Raw genomic sequence first — 16,157 nt, 5'->3', positions numbered from 1 at the left:
GAGCGCGCGACCCTAATGATCGGGATGTGCCTTTTCTTGCGTTCGCCCGCGCTTGCCCAGCATTCGCGGCCTCGCCGGGAAGAAACGGCTGCGTGGTTCCGCTGAACATGTATGCCAGTCATCATCAATTACGGCGAGGTGGTTCTTCTTTCTCCCTTCGCTGCGCGAAGCAGTTTGCCGTGACAGACACGCGGAATATCGCCCGGCAACGGCTAGGCTAGACAGCCGCTCGCCCTTTGGGTCGGACTTCTCTAACGTGAGCCTGATCCTGTTTGCTTACTCTAAGCCTACAATGCGCCCCCCGTCGCTAGCAGAACTTCCGGGTTAAGTAAGCGGGCGCCGCGGAACGGGACTGTCATTGACAAACTCGGCGACTCACATCCACCCACGTCACGTGTGCGCGTGGTTGACGAAACAGCCGACTTCGTGCATGGAGTGAGGCTTTAACTTCCTAAACGTGGGATCGTACTAGTCAACCGTCTAATGTGGCGTACGCAAGAAAAAAATATGAAAGACACCGAGCATGGTGGTTTTAAAGGCTGCACTGCGCTAACGGCAAGCCTAAACGTTCCTTTTTAATCCCTGTCTTTCCATTTAGCTATATGCCATGTCGGACCACAAGTGACATCATTTGAGAAGAGCCGCTCAAAATGCCTCGTTTTTACTATTTATGTACAAACACCGCCTTGTAATTTAGGGACGTGGTGTCAGTGACTACGATAAGGACGGATGTAGGCATAGGAGAGGGAAAAATTTGACAAACACCTGAAATGCAGCCATACCGCTACAAAAAAAAAAAGCAAGAAAAAACTATACAGCTTTCTCAGGAGCTTTGTAGTTGATGAAAAATCTCAGGCTAGGACAAATTTTTCACGTAACTCCGAAGTTTATGAGAAAGCTGTGTAGCTTTTTTTGCAGCTGCACGGCTGCCCTTCGGGTGGATGTAAAATTTTTCCTTCCCGGAAACTTGCTCTACTTTGGGGAATTTGCCCTACATTGGGGAACGGGTGTCTGAATAAAAAAGCTACGAGCATATTCACCAAATATGCTTTAAGATGACGCGGCCATACAGAAATACAAAAACTATGCACCCCTCCGAAATAACGACGACGATGGATGAACTCGAAGCTTTCTCGTGATGAATTCTTTGGTTGGCCAGTCCCACACTGCGAGTATGTGCTTCTCTGTAGGTACGCACCGCTCTTCTAGAATACCCACAACAACTCTCGGGTGTGCATTACGTAGGCCTAACGTTTGGGTTTGGGTCGTACGGCGCGAGTCGACACCGGCCGCTTGGCGTTCGCTTCGACCATGTCGAAATGGAGCAATCGGATGGACGCCGGCCTCATAACGCGAGGGACCCAGGTTCGATTCCGGCCACGGGGAGCGGTTTTTTTTTCTTTCCCTTCACCCACGATCATTCATCTTCATCGTCAGAGAAAGTTGGCTTTCCTGCAGGCCGTATTGGCGTAAATCGCTGTAAAAAAGTCGCATGAGGCTGATTAAGAATTCTACTTATTCGAAGCATCTTGTGAAGTGGGATTAGCGTCCTGTTTTTACTTGACACGGAAAGATAAAGGAAAGATAAAGAAATTCATCACGGATGGTTCACTGCGCCAGGTGGGTATCGATACCGGAGGGACGAGAACAACAAAGATTTAGGCTAAGCATTGAGAAGAGAATGAATCAGAAAAACTGCATGCTCCTCACCAAGCGCGTCCGTTCAGAACTCTGTCACTTCAGGAATAAAATGCAAGAAAACACCACGGACTACAATACGTTCCAATACCGGCCCGCAAGCGCTCTTGAGTGCACCTTCCAAATTTTCGTTGACGACTCCTTGCAAGGCCACTGCCGTGCACGGGGATTGCCTTGAGTTCTCTTTACATTTTTGACCTGGATAGAGTTCACTGAAGCCTGTTTAGGGTACGGATAAAGCGAAACGAATCTTGTATTTACCGCGATATCGCTAAAATCTCTGCTGCTTACTCGTTTGCAGCAAAAGTCATTCAACAGAAATGCAAATAACTTGTATATAAGGAGATAAATAATAAAGCGCTAAAATATCATTTCGATGTGAAAGGCCAGGCATCTGGCGTGTGTATCCCGAGGAACATGTAGGCGAGATGACGTCCCCGATACAGTTCACCGAGATCTCCGTTCACAGGGGTTTTCCAGTATTTCTCGGGTTACAAAGTCGGTAGGAATCTAAAAGACAACAATATACGCAGCGGCAGCTGTTGTTCTCGCTCTAATTGATGTTCAAAAAAAAAAAAAAACGCGAAGGAGAAGTTGAATAAGGAAGCTGAGGAGAGCGATCTGTACGTGGTCACTTGGCTCATTTTCTATAAAAATAATTTTTGTGTTCATTTATACGTGCAGAGATAGAAGGAATTGCAGCCTCCGAGACTTCAGGAATTCGATCTTTAAAGCACATTCACGTACGACGGAGAAAAAGAGGCAGACACGCTCACCGATGACCTTGAGGTTGATGACGGTGTTGACGGAGCGGGCCTTGCGGAAGTCCACGCGGCAGCGGTACTCTCCCGCATCCTCTTCCTCGACGGGGTCCAGCTGCAGGAAGGCCGGCCTGTTCATCATGTTGAAGTAGGCCCTGGCGCCCAGCTCGCTGACGGCCGACTGCCGGGCCTGGTCCACGTGGCCCCTCCTGGCGTCCAGCGTGTAGATGGGCGCCGGGCCCTCGTCCTTGTACCACAGCACCAGCGCCACCGCGTCGTCCGCCGACGGAGGGGTGATGTCGCACGGCAGCGCCACCTTGCCCCGGATCACGGCCGTGTACAGGATCGAGGCTGCGCGGTAAGACGAGAGAGAGGGAGATCAAGGCCACCGTCAATGACAATAGGTAGTGACGGCAAGCAAGGTTCAGAGATATCTGTACAACGATGTGGCGCTATATGTGAAATGTGGGTTATAGTCTGTTTCAGTGTTTGCGATCATGGTCACTATAAAAGGCAGATGCACTGGGGAGGCGAGAGAACAACTATCGCGACAGAGCGGTTACCCAACGCGACAAGAAGAATCGCGAACCTCTCAGAATGCGTCTGACACTCTAGTACAGAAAAGAAGCAACTACATAACAAAGCAAAAAGCGGAAGCCCCCCTTCCCCCCTCTCTGTCTCTCTCTTCAGTCGCCCACCGGAGAAGACTTTGCCGCAGAAGACTTTCAGCTGGTCGGTGGGAGGCGAGGGATCCGCGTCGCCACCGTAGTTGAACACGACGACTCGGCGCGGCCACTAGAAGAACGGAGAGATTTCCAGCAACACAACGAAACGGTATTCGCGGAGGCGCACTGGGTTACTGTAGTTATCACTCTTGCTGGACGGCGGAAGTCAGTCACGCTTCTGAAGATCCCGCTAGTGGGTATTATCAAGACAGCAGTATCGGTACTTCCCTCCTCATCACCGAGATCAAGGCGCAAACTGTCGGCAAAGGCAGGAGCTTCGAACGAGACAGCTGTCGATCTCAGGCGCCGCATAATTACGAAGGAATCCGGAAATCTTTCTCTAGGGTATATACACCTCGAGACACCCTTGCATTCTCTTCAGTTCTTGTTAGTTGCGCAGTGAGGGGCCGTGCCGTTTGTTGTATTCCTAGCTGTCTATAGTTTTGTTAAAGCTTAATCATCTCATCAGTTCATATGCACATTTATCAACATATCCGAATGAGCAGGCGATAGCTATTTAATTTGCCTTGATTTTAATATTACCCTGATTCTATATTTGACTAACCGGGCTAAAGGTTGCATCATTTTACAACTGCGGGCTCTAACTTTATCTCTTTGCTGCTGCAGTTGAAATCTAGGCTTCAAAGAGCAACCTTTTTGTCATTGGTTATCTGTGGAAGATTGGCTATCCTGCGACTGGGCCCCAACCTGTGACAGGTGCCAACAGATGTTCTCGGCGGATGTGGTTATTTTGTCTGAAGTTTTAAAAAGAAACCATTCAAAGAAGCAGAACTGCAGTAGAAGCTCAGACAGAACTGTTGTAACTGAAGAAAACATTCCGGAACTACAGAAAAAGAAAACAATTCTCACCCATCTGACCTTTCTCATAATCTCCGCAGTTTGTTCGGCTGCGCGACAGGCTTTTTCGTGACCTTCAATCGTTGCAATCATACCTGGATGGGCCACAATATGATTGGCTGAGGCAGGGACGGTGATAGAACATAGCTATCCCGCGTTTGTAGTGAACAAACAGAAAGCACCTCAAGAACAACGGTTTTTCTAAGTGAGAGGACTAGTAACGGCGCTTGTATACAACTGAATTTTCACGTTTTCACTGCTAATTAATTAGGTGGGCGTCGGCCAGAGCGCCTAAATGTTCGCAGAATCTCGCTATGACATAAAATATGACGTGTCAATAATTATTTTGTTAATCTAACGATTTTGTTATTCCAATGGCCTTTTGTAAATCTAGCGTTGCCACTGAAAGTTTGCTTGCGAAAACCCCAAAAATTCGTCTTTGAGGTCACACATGCGTGACGGTGATGATATCGTAAAGTACACGACGAAATTCCCTTGCGTTTGGTGTTTCCGGCACGGGTTAAGGAACCCAAACTCCCAAATCTAAGTCCCAGTCCGTCATTACGGCGCGCCTCAGGGGTCTCTGGTAGAGCTCCGGCGCGTTAAAGCGCTCAATTTAAACAGCACTCCTAGCATGATGTCACAGTAATGCCACTAGAGTAACTTTAGGACAGCAAAACTGCGAGCTGGACTATGCTGTGATGGTCGCAGAATATTTTACACACGTAAGGCTGCACCATGAAAGGAGCAAATCTTAAGAGTGATGGGTGGAGGTATGTAGGTTCCATAATAGCAGACCAAAAAGGCGAAATCACATGGACGCGTAAAATTGACGTACTCGCGCAACGACGTACGCCGGCAACGACATACTCAGCTACCGTTACGCCGATCGACGATGTCGCAGTAGGCGAGTAACCACACAGGCGCCGCAACGAGTAACGTAGAGCCAAGCGTACTGCAATGCGACGCGCATTGTGGCTAGACTACCCCGGTTTAAGCTTTTTGGTGACCAGTTTAGCTACATTTTAATTGAAATAAACCAAAAATTGCCAATTATCACAAAAAAACACCTATTTAATACAGAACGAACTAAAACAATTCTTGCGACATTGAAAAACGTTAAGAATTAATCTGTGTAATTGGCAGGCGCAAAATCTTCCGCTATATTTGCCGTAAAATCCCTCGCTCCATAGTTGCTCATTGCTTCGTGCGTTTTTCCCCTTCGTATGCTCTCGGTATTTTACAAATTACGTTGTTCTATCACATAATTAATAGTTGAGTTCAGTTGAGCTGCCTTAGTTGAGTTAGCTTATTTATTAATTAGCTTTACTTGCTATGCGACCAGACCCACAGATATCATCACCGCCTAGTTCAGCGTCAACACTGTGTGCCCGAAGTTCGCGTCGATGTTTCGCTGGCTCTGACTTTGGCGTAACAAGCGCGTAGCAATGTATTTGCCGTACGCCGGAATGCGCCGATTTTACGCGCGCTCACGCCGAACAACGTGGTTGCGCGAGTACGTCGATTTTACGCCTGCATGTGATTGGGCCTAAAGAGTTGCAATACAAGAGAGTACACACACCAAGAGTTAGGTGTGCGTACGAGCGCAGGCGCGTTCGTGTGCGTGGGTGTGTGTGTGTGCGTGTGTGTGTGTGTGTGTGTGTGTGTGTGTGTGTGTGTGTGTGTGTGTGTGTGTGTGTGTGTGTGTGTGTGTGTGTGTGTGTGTGTGTGTGTGTGCGTGTGTGTGCGTGTGTGTGGGGGAGAGAGAGCTTGCGTGTGTGTGCGTGCGTGTGTGCTTGTGAAGGGCGAGTATATGTATGGTGTGTAAGCGTATACACCTTCTTGAAAAGACCTATTGTTAACGCAAGCTGCTGTATGCGCGATATATTTAACGCCAGGACAAAAAAAAAAAAAGCATTACTTTCGTTTCTTCCCGTCATGACCGGGCCCGGCTCGCTCAGCCCCGGCTTTCTCATTTTCACTTTCGCATTTGTTTTGCCTAACTTGGGGCAACTTTGCCTAACGAGATTGTCCACGTTGGTGAATAATGATTTTTGCAGTAGTAAAATTTTATTTTCGCGCTTTTTTTTTTCGCGAGCGCATAAAGCGAGGCTTACAGCATTCCTTCAACGCGTGTTTGCATTTTTAACGTTTATTAGCATTCCAATACCTCCAACATGGTGTCCCGAACAACGCAGGTTCCCTGCCCGTATACTGTAGATGCCTAGCGATTGTTGGTGTTATATTAAATACTGACCAGCCTAAAATTAACTCAGGACACAGACAAAGACGAAAGACGAAGCAGAAGCGCTTACCCAACTATCTCAGATTCTGCCTATAATAATATGGCGTTTTATTTTTGCCGTTAGTTCTTCGTAACTGCTTAACTTACAATAACAAAGACCCAAACGTTATTGCCGATGCATAAGCCCAGCCTTTCTAGGGAATGGCCAATAATTTCCAAGGAAAGGGCTCGTTGCAGCGACGCACTTCTGCGAACGCCAATAAAGATTACCGTAGGATGTGCAAAATCCACTTATTTCCTCCCTCATTGTCGCGAGCGTGCGGCGGCTGCATGACCGTCACGCGGGTAATGGTGGCGCAGGCTACGAAAACCGCCACGCGCTCTTCAGTGGGATTCGCACGGAAGGCCTGCATCGGTGTGATGTGAGGATTAGCCGTAATGTTGTCGGTGAAAAGATAGCTTGTAATACCATGCAACCGCGGAGCTCTCCGTAAGCTTTCAGGTGAGGGTTTGCGCCTAGTTTTTGCTAAACGTGAAGTCCGTCTCTTGCGCTGCGCCGTGATGCGGCGCTCTTTCCAAACGCAGTGCTGTACCTCTCGCAAAAGGGAGTCGTCTGCTGAAAAAATCGATTGTCTGAAAGCAATTTGCGGTGACTACTGAGCCAATTTGTGCTGCCCAAATGCATGGTGCCTCGGTTATTGTAGACAAGTGCTTTTCGTTGTGAAGATTCTTCAAAAAACTTTTCTTCGCCTGCGCACGCACGCACGTACACGCACACTCACTCACTGTGCACTCACTCACTCACTCACTCACTCACTCACTCACTCACTCACTCACTCACTCACTGTGCACTCACTCACTCACTCACTCACTCACTCACTCACTCACTCACTCACTCACTCACTCACTCACTCACTCACTCACTCACTCACTCACTCACTCACTCACTCACTCACTCACTCACTCACTCACTCACTCACTCACTCACTCACTCACTCACTCACTCACTCACTCACTCACTCACTCACTCACTCACTCACTCACTCACTCACTCACTCACTCACTCACTCACTCACTCACTCACTCACTCACTCACTCACTCACTCACTCACTCACTCACTCACTCACTCACTCACTCACTCACTCACTCACTCACTCACTCACTCACTCACTCACTCACTCACTCACTCACTCACTCACTCACTCACTCACTCACTCACTCACTCACTCACTCACTCACTCACTCACTCACTCACTCACTCACTCACTCACTCACTCACTCAGAGTGCTGCCAGCCTCACACGCGGGTGACCATTTCCGTGTCTCTTGCATTGTAATCACTATTAGAGAGTTCTAGCAGAGCGGAGAATTAGTCCGTGTACAATAGCCAGTAACCGATCGGCACGGCGCCAGTACACGCGCGCAGGAATTCCAAAACCGGTCGTGCGCACGAGCCGGCGTTCCGACCGAGTGCCGGGCGTGGTACCGCTCTTCTATAACCATCTAATTTTGCACTGCGCCACAAGCATACAGGGCTTCAGCAAAGAGACCTACTGCAAAGTACGCCTCATTACGCCCCATCGAACCATTTTTGTTCGTTTCTCTGCAGCTAACTGGCCGAAGACATGTCGTTACTACGAGCAGATAAGTGAAGTAGTGATTTTGCTCCGGCTCCTACTTTCCGGATCGGCCCACACATCGGCCTGTCCAAGCCACGCAGATCCGCTCAACAGCTCCGCTGGCTCCAAACGGGTGTTGACAAAGGGCTCCGCTCTGAGCCCCTGTTTTCTTTTTCGGCAAACCCTGGAGCGCCACTGCGCCGGGTCTCCGGTGCTTGATCGGTAGGGCAACAAATATAGTTTGCAAAAGCGCAGCCCCTACGCGGCACACGGGCAGCCCTCAACGAGCAGGCATGTGGCCGAGGCTCAGCGAGGTATTCACGGTTCGCGCCCGCCGAACAATCGTATAATCAGGGCGAGGGGGAGCAGGGGCCGGGCCAAGAGCGCGCAATCCATCGAGAGTTCGCCCCGTATACGCCGGGGATAAACGGATCGCTCGGCCACTAGCCGCGGGAGATAGCGAAAGCGCGCGTGTAACGGAGAAGGCAACACATTCCCTTGCCAGGCGTCCGGGCGCCGCCGAAGCGGCGTGCCAGCTCACGGCGCGGACGGCTGCGAATGCGAAGAACGCCTCCCACGCAAACAGAACGGCGTGCGCACGCTTCCCCGCGATGGGAGATGTCTGGTCGGATGAGTTCGCCGCGTTGTCAGGGTCAGCCCACGACGCGCTGAGAACGCGGAGCGGGAAGCGAGGAATTCTTGCGGAAGGATAAAGGAAAAACGGCAGGAAGAGAAGGACATGACGGCTCGTTCTTTGCACATGGGGCGGCGACCGTGTTTTGTTGTGGCTTCGTTAGTTGCTAAAGCTGGAAAACAACAGTGGCTTTGTGAGTGGGAGGTCAGCCTTGCGCAGTGCCCTCGCTCTTTCCCATCTTGCTATAAGGAGAGGTTGAGAACACAAAACAGCTCTCTTGGAGTGTCTTCTGAGAAGAAAACTGGAGAGAGTTTTGTGATTGAAAATTTTGGGTGCATCAAATGACATCTTTCCATTTTGATAGGTTTTCTGTTTTTTGCTTGCTTTCTTTTTTTGTTTTCTACTTTCTTTTTCTTTTTGTCTATCATCTAGAGCAAGCCAGTGCGACGGCTCGGCTAACCTCGCTGGTGTTCATTAAAGTTTCTCTCTCTCTCTCTCTCTCTCTCTCTCTCTCTCTCTCTCTCTCTCTCTCTCTCTCTCTCTCTCTCTCTCTCTCTCTCTCTGTTTCTCACAAAATAATGCCGCGCAGGGGAATGCGGAGCAGGGCGTTGAGATGCAGCGATTTTTAACGGATTGTTTTGCTAGGTGGATTCATTCCCCACTACAACTGGGTGTTGAGAACTTCCTGTGCATTTGCGGCAGATCTACCTGCCCGCACTCCAGCCTGCGACTTGTTCGATAATCAGGGTCAGATCGTACAAACCGTACGGCAAACGTTTACGTAGAAGTAAGCCAAACACTACCGGCTCACTGAAATGGGGAGTGCGTTTAAGACTGGAGAATGCGTTTACAGCCATTTAATAATTAACCGCTATCTTTTTTTTTTGTTTTGCCTTAACTAGGCTCTCTCTTTCTTTCCTTCTTATTTCTTTCTTCGCTATTCACTATATGTCACTCTCAGACCAACTTTCCACAGTGGATGCAAAATTTCAAAATGGTGAATTCTATCAGGCGACCCTTTCCTTCCGCACTTTTCTTTCCGCGTCGCTATCGGTATAATTTTGAACATTCAATTTTTCTCTGTTTTATCGGTATTCGCCAAATAATGTAAGCAGAAGCCGCAACACCAACAACCATTAAAAATCTGTTGGCACAATAAACCTTTTCTGCGAATATTAACTATAGTAGCCCGAGAAAGCGTATTGCATTCTGCAGGGGAATGACGAAACGAAGGTGGAGGTTCCTGTTGCGGCCCCTCACAACACAATGCTCTGTTTTCGCACGCAGAAAACCGACAATTAGTACCTTGAATCGAATATAAGTGCTCATAGCTTTGCCTTTGGTTGTAGTTAAAGGCGTCAGGGCCGAGGGAAAGCAGATCGGGTGTCTTTTAATGTAGAAGAAAGGCACGCCTTCAGGCTTTTCTCTCCGCGTTTCTTCCCCCTTTGAAAAAAAAAAAAAAAAAACAGCGATCAAGGTGCACGAGAGGTATTTGAAGCTTTAGCCGCCCCCTGAAAGGGCAAATAATGCTGTAGCTCCCCATCCTTGAATTTGTTGGGAAGAGAGATTGAGTATCTAAATCTACAATCCCTTCTTTGTCTTTTGTCGTGTTCTTCTTTCTTCTTTTAATTATGATTTATGTGGTATGTGGTATACGTGTATAATAACGTTTTTTTCTGCAATAAACTTCCAGTTGGCAGTCGGCGCTGCATGGCGCCTCCTCTTTCTTATACCTGTTTGTGCGGTGTTTCCTGTTTAAGCTGTATGACGCTGTTCTAGGCAAAAAAAAAAAATCGTTCAGAATTTTCAACACAAACTGTTTCGTGTTAATCATGAAGGACACAGAAGCCTTCGGTTATTGCCGGGTCACATAACAATCATTACATACCCCGGTAGCACTTCAGAATGGATCCTATCGCCCCTCCGGCGGCGGCAGTAGTAGTAACGGTAGCAGCACCAGCCGTAGTAGTTTTGTTCGTAGTAGTATTAGTAGTAGTTGCAGCTGTTACGGTAGCAGCAGTACAAGTAGTGGTAGGTGTGGCAGTAGTAGTAGTTTCAGTAGTAGTATCTTTGGGAGCAGTAATATTTGTCGCGAACAGTTCAAATAGGAAACAAAGAACGGCCACCCATTGTTAAGAATATTCATGTAGGGACGGAAAACAGGCCAGGGAATGGAAAATTGGGGAGACACGTGCGTTCACATGCCGGAATACAGAATGACAGAGCAGGAAGCTGTGAGCGGAGGAAAAAGTTATCGCATCGAAGAAGGCATAAGCGGGAAAGCGACACGCGAGTTCTAGAAATAAAAAAAAGAAAAAAAAAAGACAGAAGAGGGGAAAGAGAAAGAAGGATAAAAATGGGCGACCAGGAAGGGGAAGGAAATGAGGAATTCGACAGCGACCGTAGAAAGAGATGGGTATTGCCGGCGGAACCGGTCGGCCGTAAAAACCACTCAGGAATTCAACCACGCCTGCCCAAGACTCGCACCGAGATTGGTCGCGGTCTGAGAAAGCGCGATCACGAGGAGAGCACGCCGGGCCGATGCGAGCAGTCCAGACCGGACGACGACGAGCGCGAGATGAGCACCGCTCCAACGGTCTCCTCCATCTTGACGAGGCGCGGGAGATCGCGGGAAATGGAAAAGAATACCGGGGGACGGGCCGCAGAGAAAATACGGCGCCGCGTTACGGGCCGGAGAAATTGATACACGCGAGGGAAGAAAAAGGGCGGCGAGGAACAAAGATGGAGGATCATAAAGCGCACTTGACGACCGATAAGCGGCAGCAACGACCCGGGCGTCTCGTCGCTGAGGCGGAAACCACCGCCGCGCCGCCCCGGCCGCCACCGCTGCCTCGGAAGGGGCCGTGAGCGTCTCCCAAGATTGATGGCTGTCGGAAAGCAGTTTCTGGGCTTTGTCGGATCCGACCTTCGATAACCCAGAAGCCACTCTGCGGAGCCGCTGCACTGATCCGTTTCGAATTAAGGAATGTCCGCAGAGACTGGTCCCACCTGGTTGCTTTCCGCCATTACCGGCCGGTTGCTTTGAGCGAAAACGGGTGCGCGGTATGACAGATTTGACGCTGGGTGGGCAAGTATTGTCTTTGTTGTTAGGCTACGTTATTAGGTACGCACTTAATCATCGTGATCATTAACTATATTAAAAAAAAACAGACAAATAGATATTCAGTGCAGATCAGTGGTTGGGGTTTACATTTCAAGATTTCATCGGATCTTGCCACCTGTAGAGCCGGCTTGATCACTTGGCCCAAGAAAGTAAAAAAAAAAAAAAGGGGGAAAGATGGTTAGTTAGCCTTTGTAATACTGTTTTGCGCTCTTGTTTCAAATATTGTATGGTGAGGTGAAGCAAATTCAATGAAAGCTGGCAGATACACTTTTTACTGCGTCACCTGCTAGAGCGACGCCTTTGGCTTAGCCTGTGTATTATAGTGAGGTTGTTAGCCTCCCGTTAATCGGGATTTCCTGTGTCGTCCGCGGGCAGAAATAGAATTACACCATCTTCCCGTAGTGAGTAGTATGAGTACCCTGAGTAGTATGCGAAGCAGCCATGGGGTCGACTGAAGTTCCCATTAGTTTTCAGTTCGTCGTTTCCGTTTACGTTCAGCTTCGCGTGCCTTCGTTGTATCAGTAGCTTCTTGACGTAGTTTGAATGAGTGAAGGACATAAGGCGCATTCGTAGCACATGCTCCCGTCTCGGTTTGTAGCGCAGTGGGAAGAGCGCCACGTACCTCCCGTTGCGGCCAGAGAGTCGTGGGATCGAAACCGGGTGCAGCCTAACTATTTCTTTTCATAGTGGACTGGGCTGACGTCAGCCCAAACGCTGACGGGGCTGAAGAGACGCGCATGCACAGTAGAGTGCGGACGGCGGACAACGACAACGAGGGAGGGAGGGACACAGCTCCGAGCATGAGATGCTTCGCATCTAATAAATTCGCGCAAAATGCGAGGACGAAGAGAACAGAGGACAACACGGCAATTCATGCCTTCGTACGGTATGAACCAACTAGCCAGCAATGAAGTCCTACTAAGAAAAGGAAGCCTCGCGGAGCGCAGGCCGTGAGAAGGGCACACGATGTTTCTCGAAAAGAGCACTTGCACGGCAGCCACGGAAAGCCCTGATTCTGGGGAACCGGTAGCATGAGGTGAACGTGACTGCTTAAACTAAAATAAAACCAAGAATTAAAGTGAAATAATCAAAACGAAAATAAATAAAATAATAATATAGTTATACCATACGTTACAACTATCTAATGTATATACATACCACAACACAATATTACGAACAAATAAAAAGCAGCTGGTAGAGAAGCGGCTTCATTGAGGGAGAAGTTAAGACACCCGTCATCATCATTTCCTATTTTAATGTAGACTTGTCTATGCCAGTCACTTTGATTCCTGAAATTTGTCACGGAGTGCGTTGGGTGCAATGCTCTAATCACTCAAATGTACGCACAACAGCCACAAAGAACCTGTATAGATAGCCGTTTACTAAAAATATGGCACGTGTTGTGGCTGAGCCCATGGGCTACAGGGACCAGAGAGACAGAGAGAGAGCAACAACGATTTCATCGTTCATTTGCTCGACAGCTTCTCTGGCCATCCACTTTTGTAAAGACAGAACGGCTTGTCAATTTGTTTTTGTTGGTGAAAATACTCAATGTCATCGTCTCGTCCGCCGTCGTCGTCTTCGCTGACGTAGGAAATCGAGAAAACGAAGCTCAACGTAAATGGCCGATAACGCAACATAACACTTGGTCTTCTTTGCCGGAGAATTTCCCGCAGTGTCAGCTTTCTAAGGAAGGCTAGCTTTTAGGCAAAACAAAAATAATGAGGTCCATTTTGTCCTAAAAGTGCATGGCAAAAGAAGCCGTGAGGTGCCGAGCTTGTCGTTCCATACACTCCGTTTACCGTTCCTTCTTCTCAGTACACCTGGTTCGTTGTGCCCGCCAGCGTTCTTCACGTGATCAGAGACTGGGTCAACAAGTGTTTGTGGCGTGGGTGCTTCAAGCTTTCGTGTTTCAGATGTTTTCCAGGTCTTTCCCGGCGGGCCAATGGGAAGCTTTCCCTTTGAGCGTTATTGAGCGCTCTCTTTGATCTTGAGCAGCACGTTAGCTGCTATGTTTCATTCCTTCTCGTCTTGGCTTGATTTTGTTTTTTGCTCTGCCAAGGAAACTGGAGCGACCGTGTCGCATTTGATCCCTTCTTGCATTGTTTTTTTTGTGAGTGTTTTCTTTCAGGGTTTCGGCTCGCTTCAAACACATTTCTGCGCACTTTCTCTCGGGGGCACGTGAGCAGCGGTGTCATGTTCATTTCTCTTCTGAACTTGTGGTATGTTTCGCTTTATGTTATTATTTCCGTCTCTTTCTGCACAAAGACACCACAAAAATTCGAATCCCCTCCATCTAACGACGACGATAGTTGGAACGCGAAGCTTTTTAGCGTGCGAAAATCAAATGCCGACGCGCAAAATTAAAAGCCGGGGCAATCAATGCCAAAGCGTCAACGATCGAAGTACAAACCGCCTGCGAATCAAAGTCTAAACTCAGACGACAGCAAACGAATCCCTCACGAAGAGGATAAGCACTCCCGCCCCCCTCATTCTCGAACCATCGTCGTCATCCAAAGTGAAGTGTTCACAGTTGCTTTAAAATACCAACTGCTCCGACCGTCGGAGTGGCGCAATCGAACAGGCGCCGGCTTCATTACGCCCAGACCCCCAGGTACGACTGCAATTACGAGAAGCATTTTTTTTTTTTTCTTCCGTCATCTTATCAACATAATGTTGCCCCTCCCCTTGTGTAATGTTTTGCTTTTTCTGCAGTGTGTTTTTAGGTAACGACACCGCCCCTCAGTGAGACGAGAAGAAAGCTTTGCTTTAAAAAATCCCTACCAACGGTAGGCAAAACGCCTTCGCTTTAGCAAAAATTTGGCAAAGACCCTTTTGAGACTGTTTTTACAAGTGTGAATGCAAAAGGCCCCGGCAACGCTCCAGAGCGCCACCGCGCTCTTCTTTCTTCCTCCCCTCCCCCACTTTGCGCGTTTCCCCATTCGGCGCTGGGCACTGTGCTACCAAAAGACAAGCGTCCCGCCCTGTTACGAGCAGCGAAACACTTTCGGTGGTTAGGGGTGCTCCCTGTTTCTACTCATGTGCCCGTCACATATTGTACTCTTCTAGCCCGCATGACGTTTTTTTCCAGCCATCCTCAGCGAAACAACAAACGAGGCTGGGGTTTTTAAACAGCGAAAACTTTTTTAAGCTGAAGCTTGGTTGGCGGCGTTAGTAGAAATAATACAAAAAAAAAAAATTGGCGCAGCTTTGCTCTAGTGGGGGCAAAGCCATGGAGAAGCAGCAGGACTTGGGGGGGTCGATCTCGCTTCTTCCCCACACTGACAGGGGGATCCCCAGGAAGGGGGTGGGGGGGAGAAGCCGGGACCCCCATCAGTGCAAAAGCCGTTTTCGCCCCGCCACTGTAAAAGCAAATTTTCATTAAAGTATGTTACAGTGCCCTTTCGTCCATCGTCTTCCGACGACCCCAGCCCACGTAGGTCAAAATATTTTTTTGCGTCCCTCGCCTCGGTAGGGCCCTTCCCTTCTTCCTCGGCTGCTCCGGTGGCCGTATGGCACGTGTGTATTGCGAAAAGGATGGCTTGGACAGAGTCGTCCGTCATCATCATCTTCGGCGCGCCCGGTCCCCGTCGCGCGCAGGTCGCTACACGACGGCGACGACGACGAAGGCGAGAGCTCCTCATACGCCCATAAGCCCCACACGCAAAACCCTCGGTATTTTTTTTTTAAGTGCGAATGCACTTTTATAAGCGACCCCCAAAACCTTCCCACCGCCGGCCGGCGGCGGTGGGCGGGCGGCGGCGTCCCGCAGTCCCTCCCTCTCTCTAGCAACGGCGTGGAGCGGAGAGGAGCGTCGGTAGCAAACGGCGCGGTGACGTCACTTCACCACGTGACCCGCGCTCGCTCCCGCCTCCTCGCCGTGGCTTGCGCGGGGTGCGCCGCCCGCTCCCCCGCACCGCTCCCTCGCGCCGTAAACGTCATGGTATGACGTCCACAGCGCGGCCCTCCTCTCCCCCAGCAAGCTGCCCGCGCGCCCTCTCTCTCCCACCGTGACGTCCACACTCTCCTCCTCTCCCCCCCTCGCTCGGCCTTGCAGCTGCCGTGCGCCGCTGTTCCCCCTCTCCCCTTTGCGCTCGCCTCCTCTCTCCAGCCACCTGGCTCGGGCGCGCTCGGCGCGGGCGTAACCCCCCCTATATATGCAGCGATAAAACTGCCCAGACCCTCCGTGGGGTCGGCTCGCGCCGCGCTCACGGGGCGAATGCCAAACGGATTTTTAACTTTTAACTCCCCCCTCATAGCATCACCCCCGTGCATTCGCACTTAAACCATGTTTCACCCCTCGGGGGAAAATGCTTGGGGAGTTTTTTTGTTTTTTGCTAAGCTCGTTCCCAGAGGGTCGTTCCCGGCGCCTCCCCGCTGGGGGACGCCCAGGCTATCACCGCGAGGCACGAGTTCAGGTTCGCTCGGGGGTTTTTCTGTCGACGGGCGGACGGATTTTGTGTCGGTTTGCTGTACTTGGGGTCCTGTTTGCT

General features: G+C 49.7%; 1 protein-coding gene across 3 annotated transcripts in view; it reads right to left on the bottom strand.

The window, feature by feature from the left end:
* LOC144178378 (protein turtle-like) overlaps nt 1-16,157 on the bottom strand; it is a 329,175-nt gene that overhangs the window by 113,671 nt on the left and 199,347 nt on the right. For all 3 annotated transcript variants that reach the window (XM_077706171.1, XM_077706169.1, XM_077706170.1), the window contains exon 2: nt 2,475-2,810. In XM_077706171.1, coding sequence (XP_077562297.1) covers nt 2,475-2,810 — 336 coding nt within the window. The remainder of the gene's footprint in view (nt 1-2,474; nt 2,811-16,157) is intronic.

The sequence above is a fragment of the Haemaphysalis longicornis genome, unplaced genomic scaffold (assembly GCF_048455015.1).
Source record: "Haemaphysalis longicornis isolate Haplotype H1 unplaced genomic scaffold, Haemaphysalis longicornis Haplotype H1 scaffold_4, whole genome shotgun sequence".
NCBI lineage: Eukaryota > Metazoa > Arthropoda > Arachnida > Ixodida > Ixodidae > Haemaphysalis > Haemaphysalis longicornis.
This window is presented reverse-complemented; position numbering and strand designations above follow the sequence as displayed.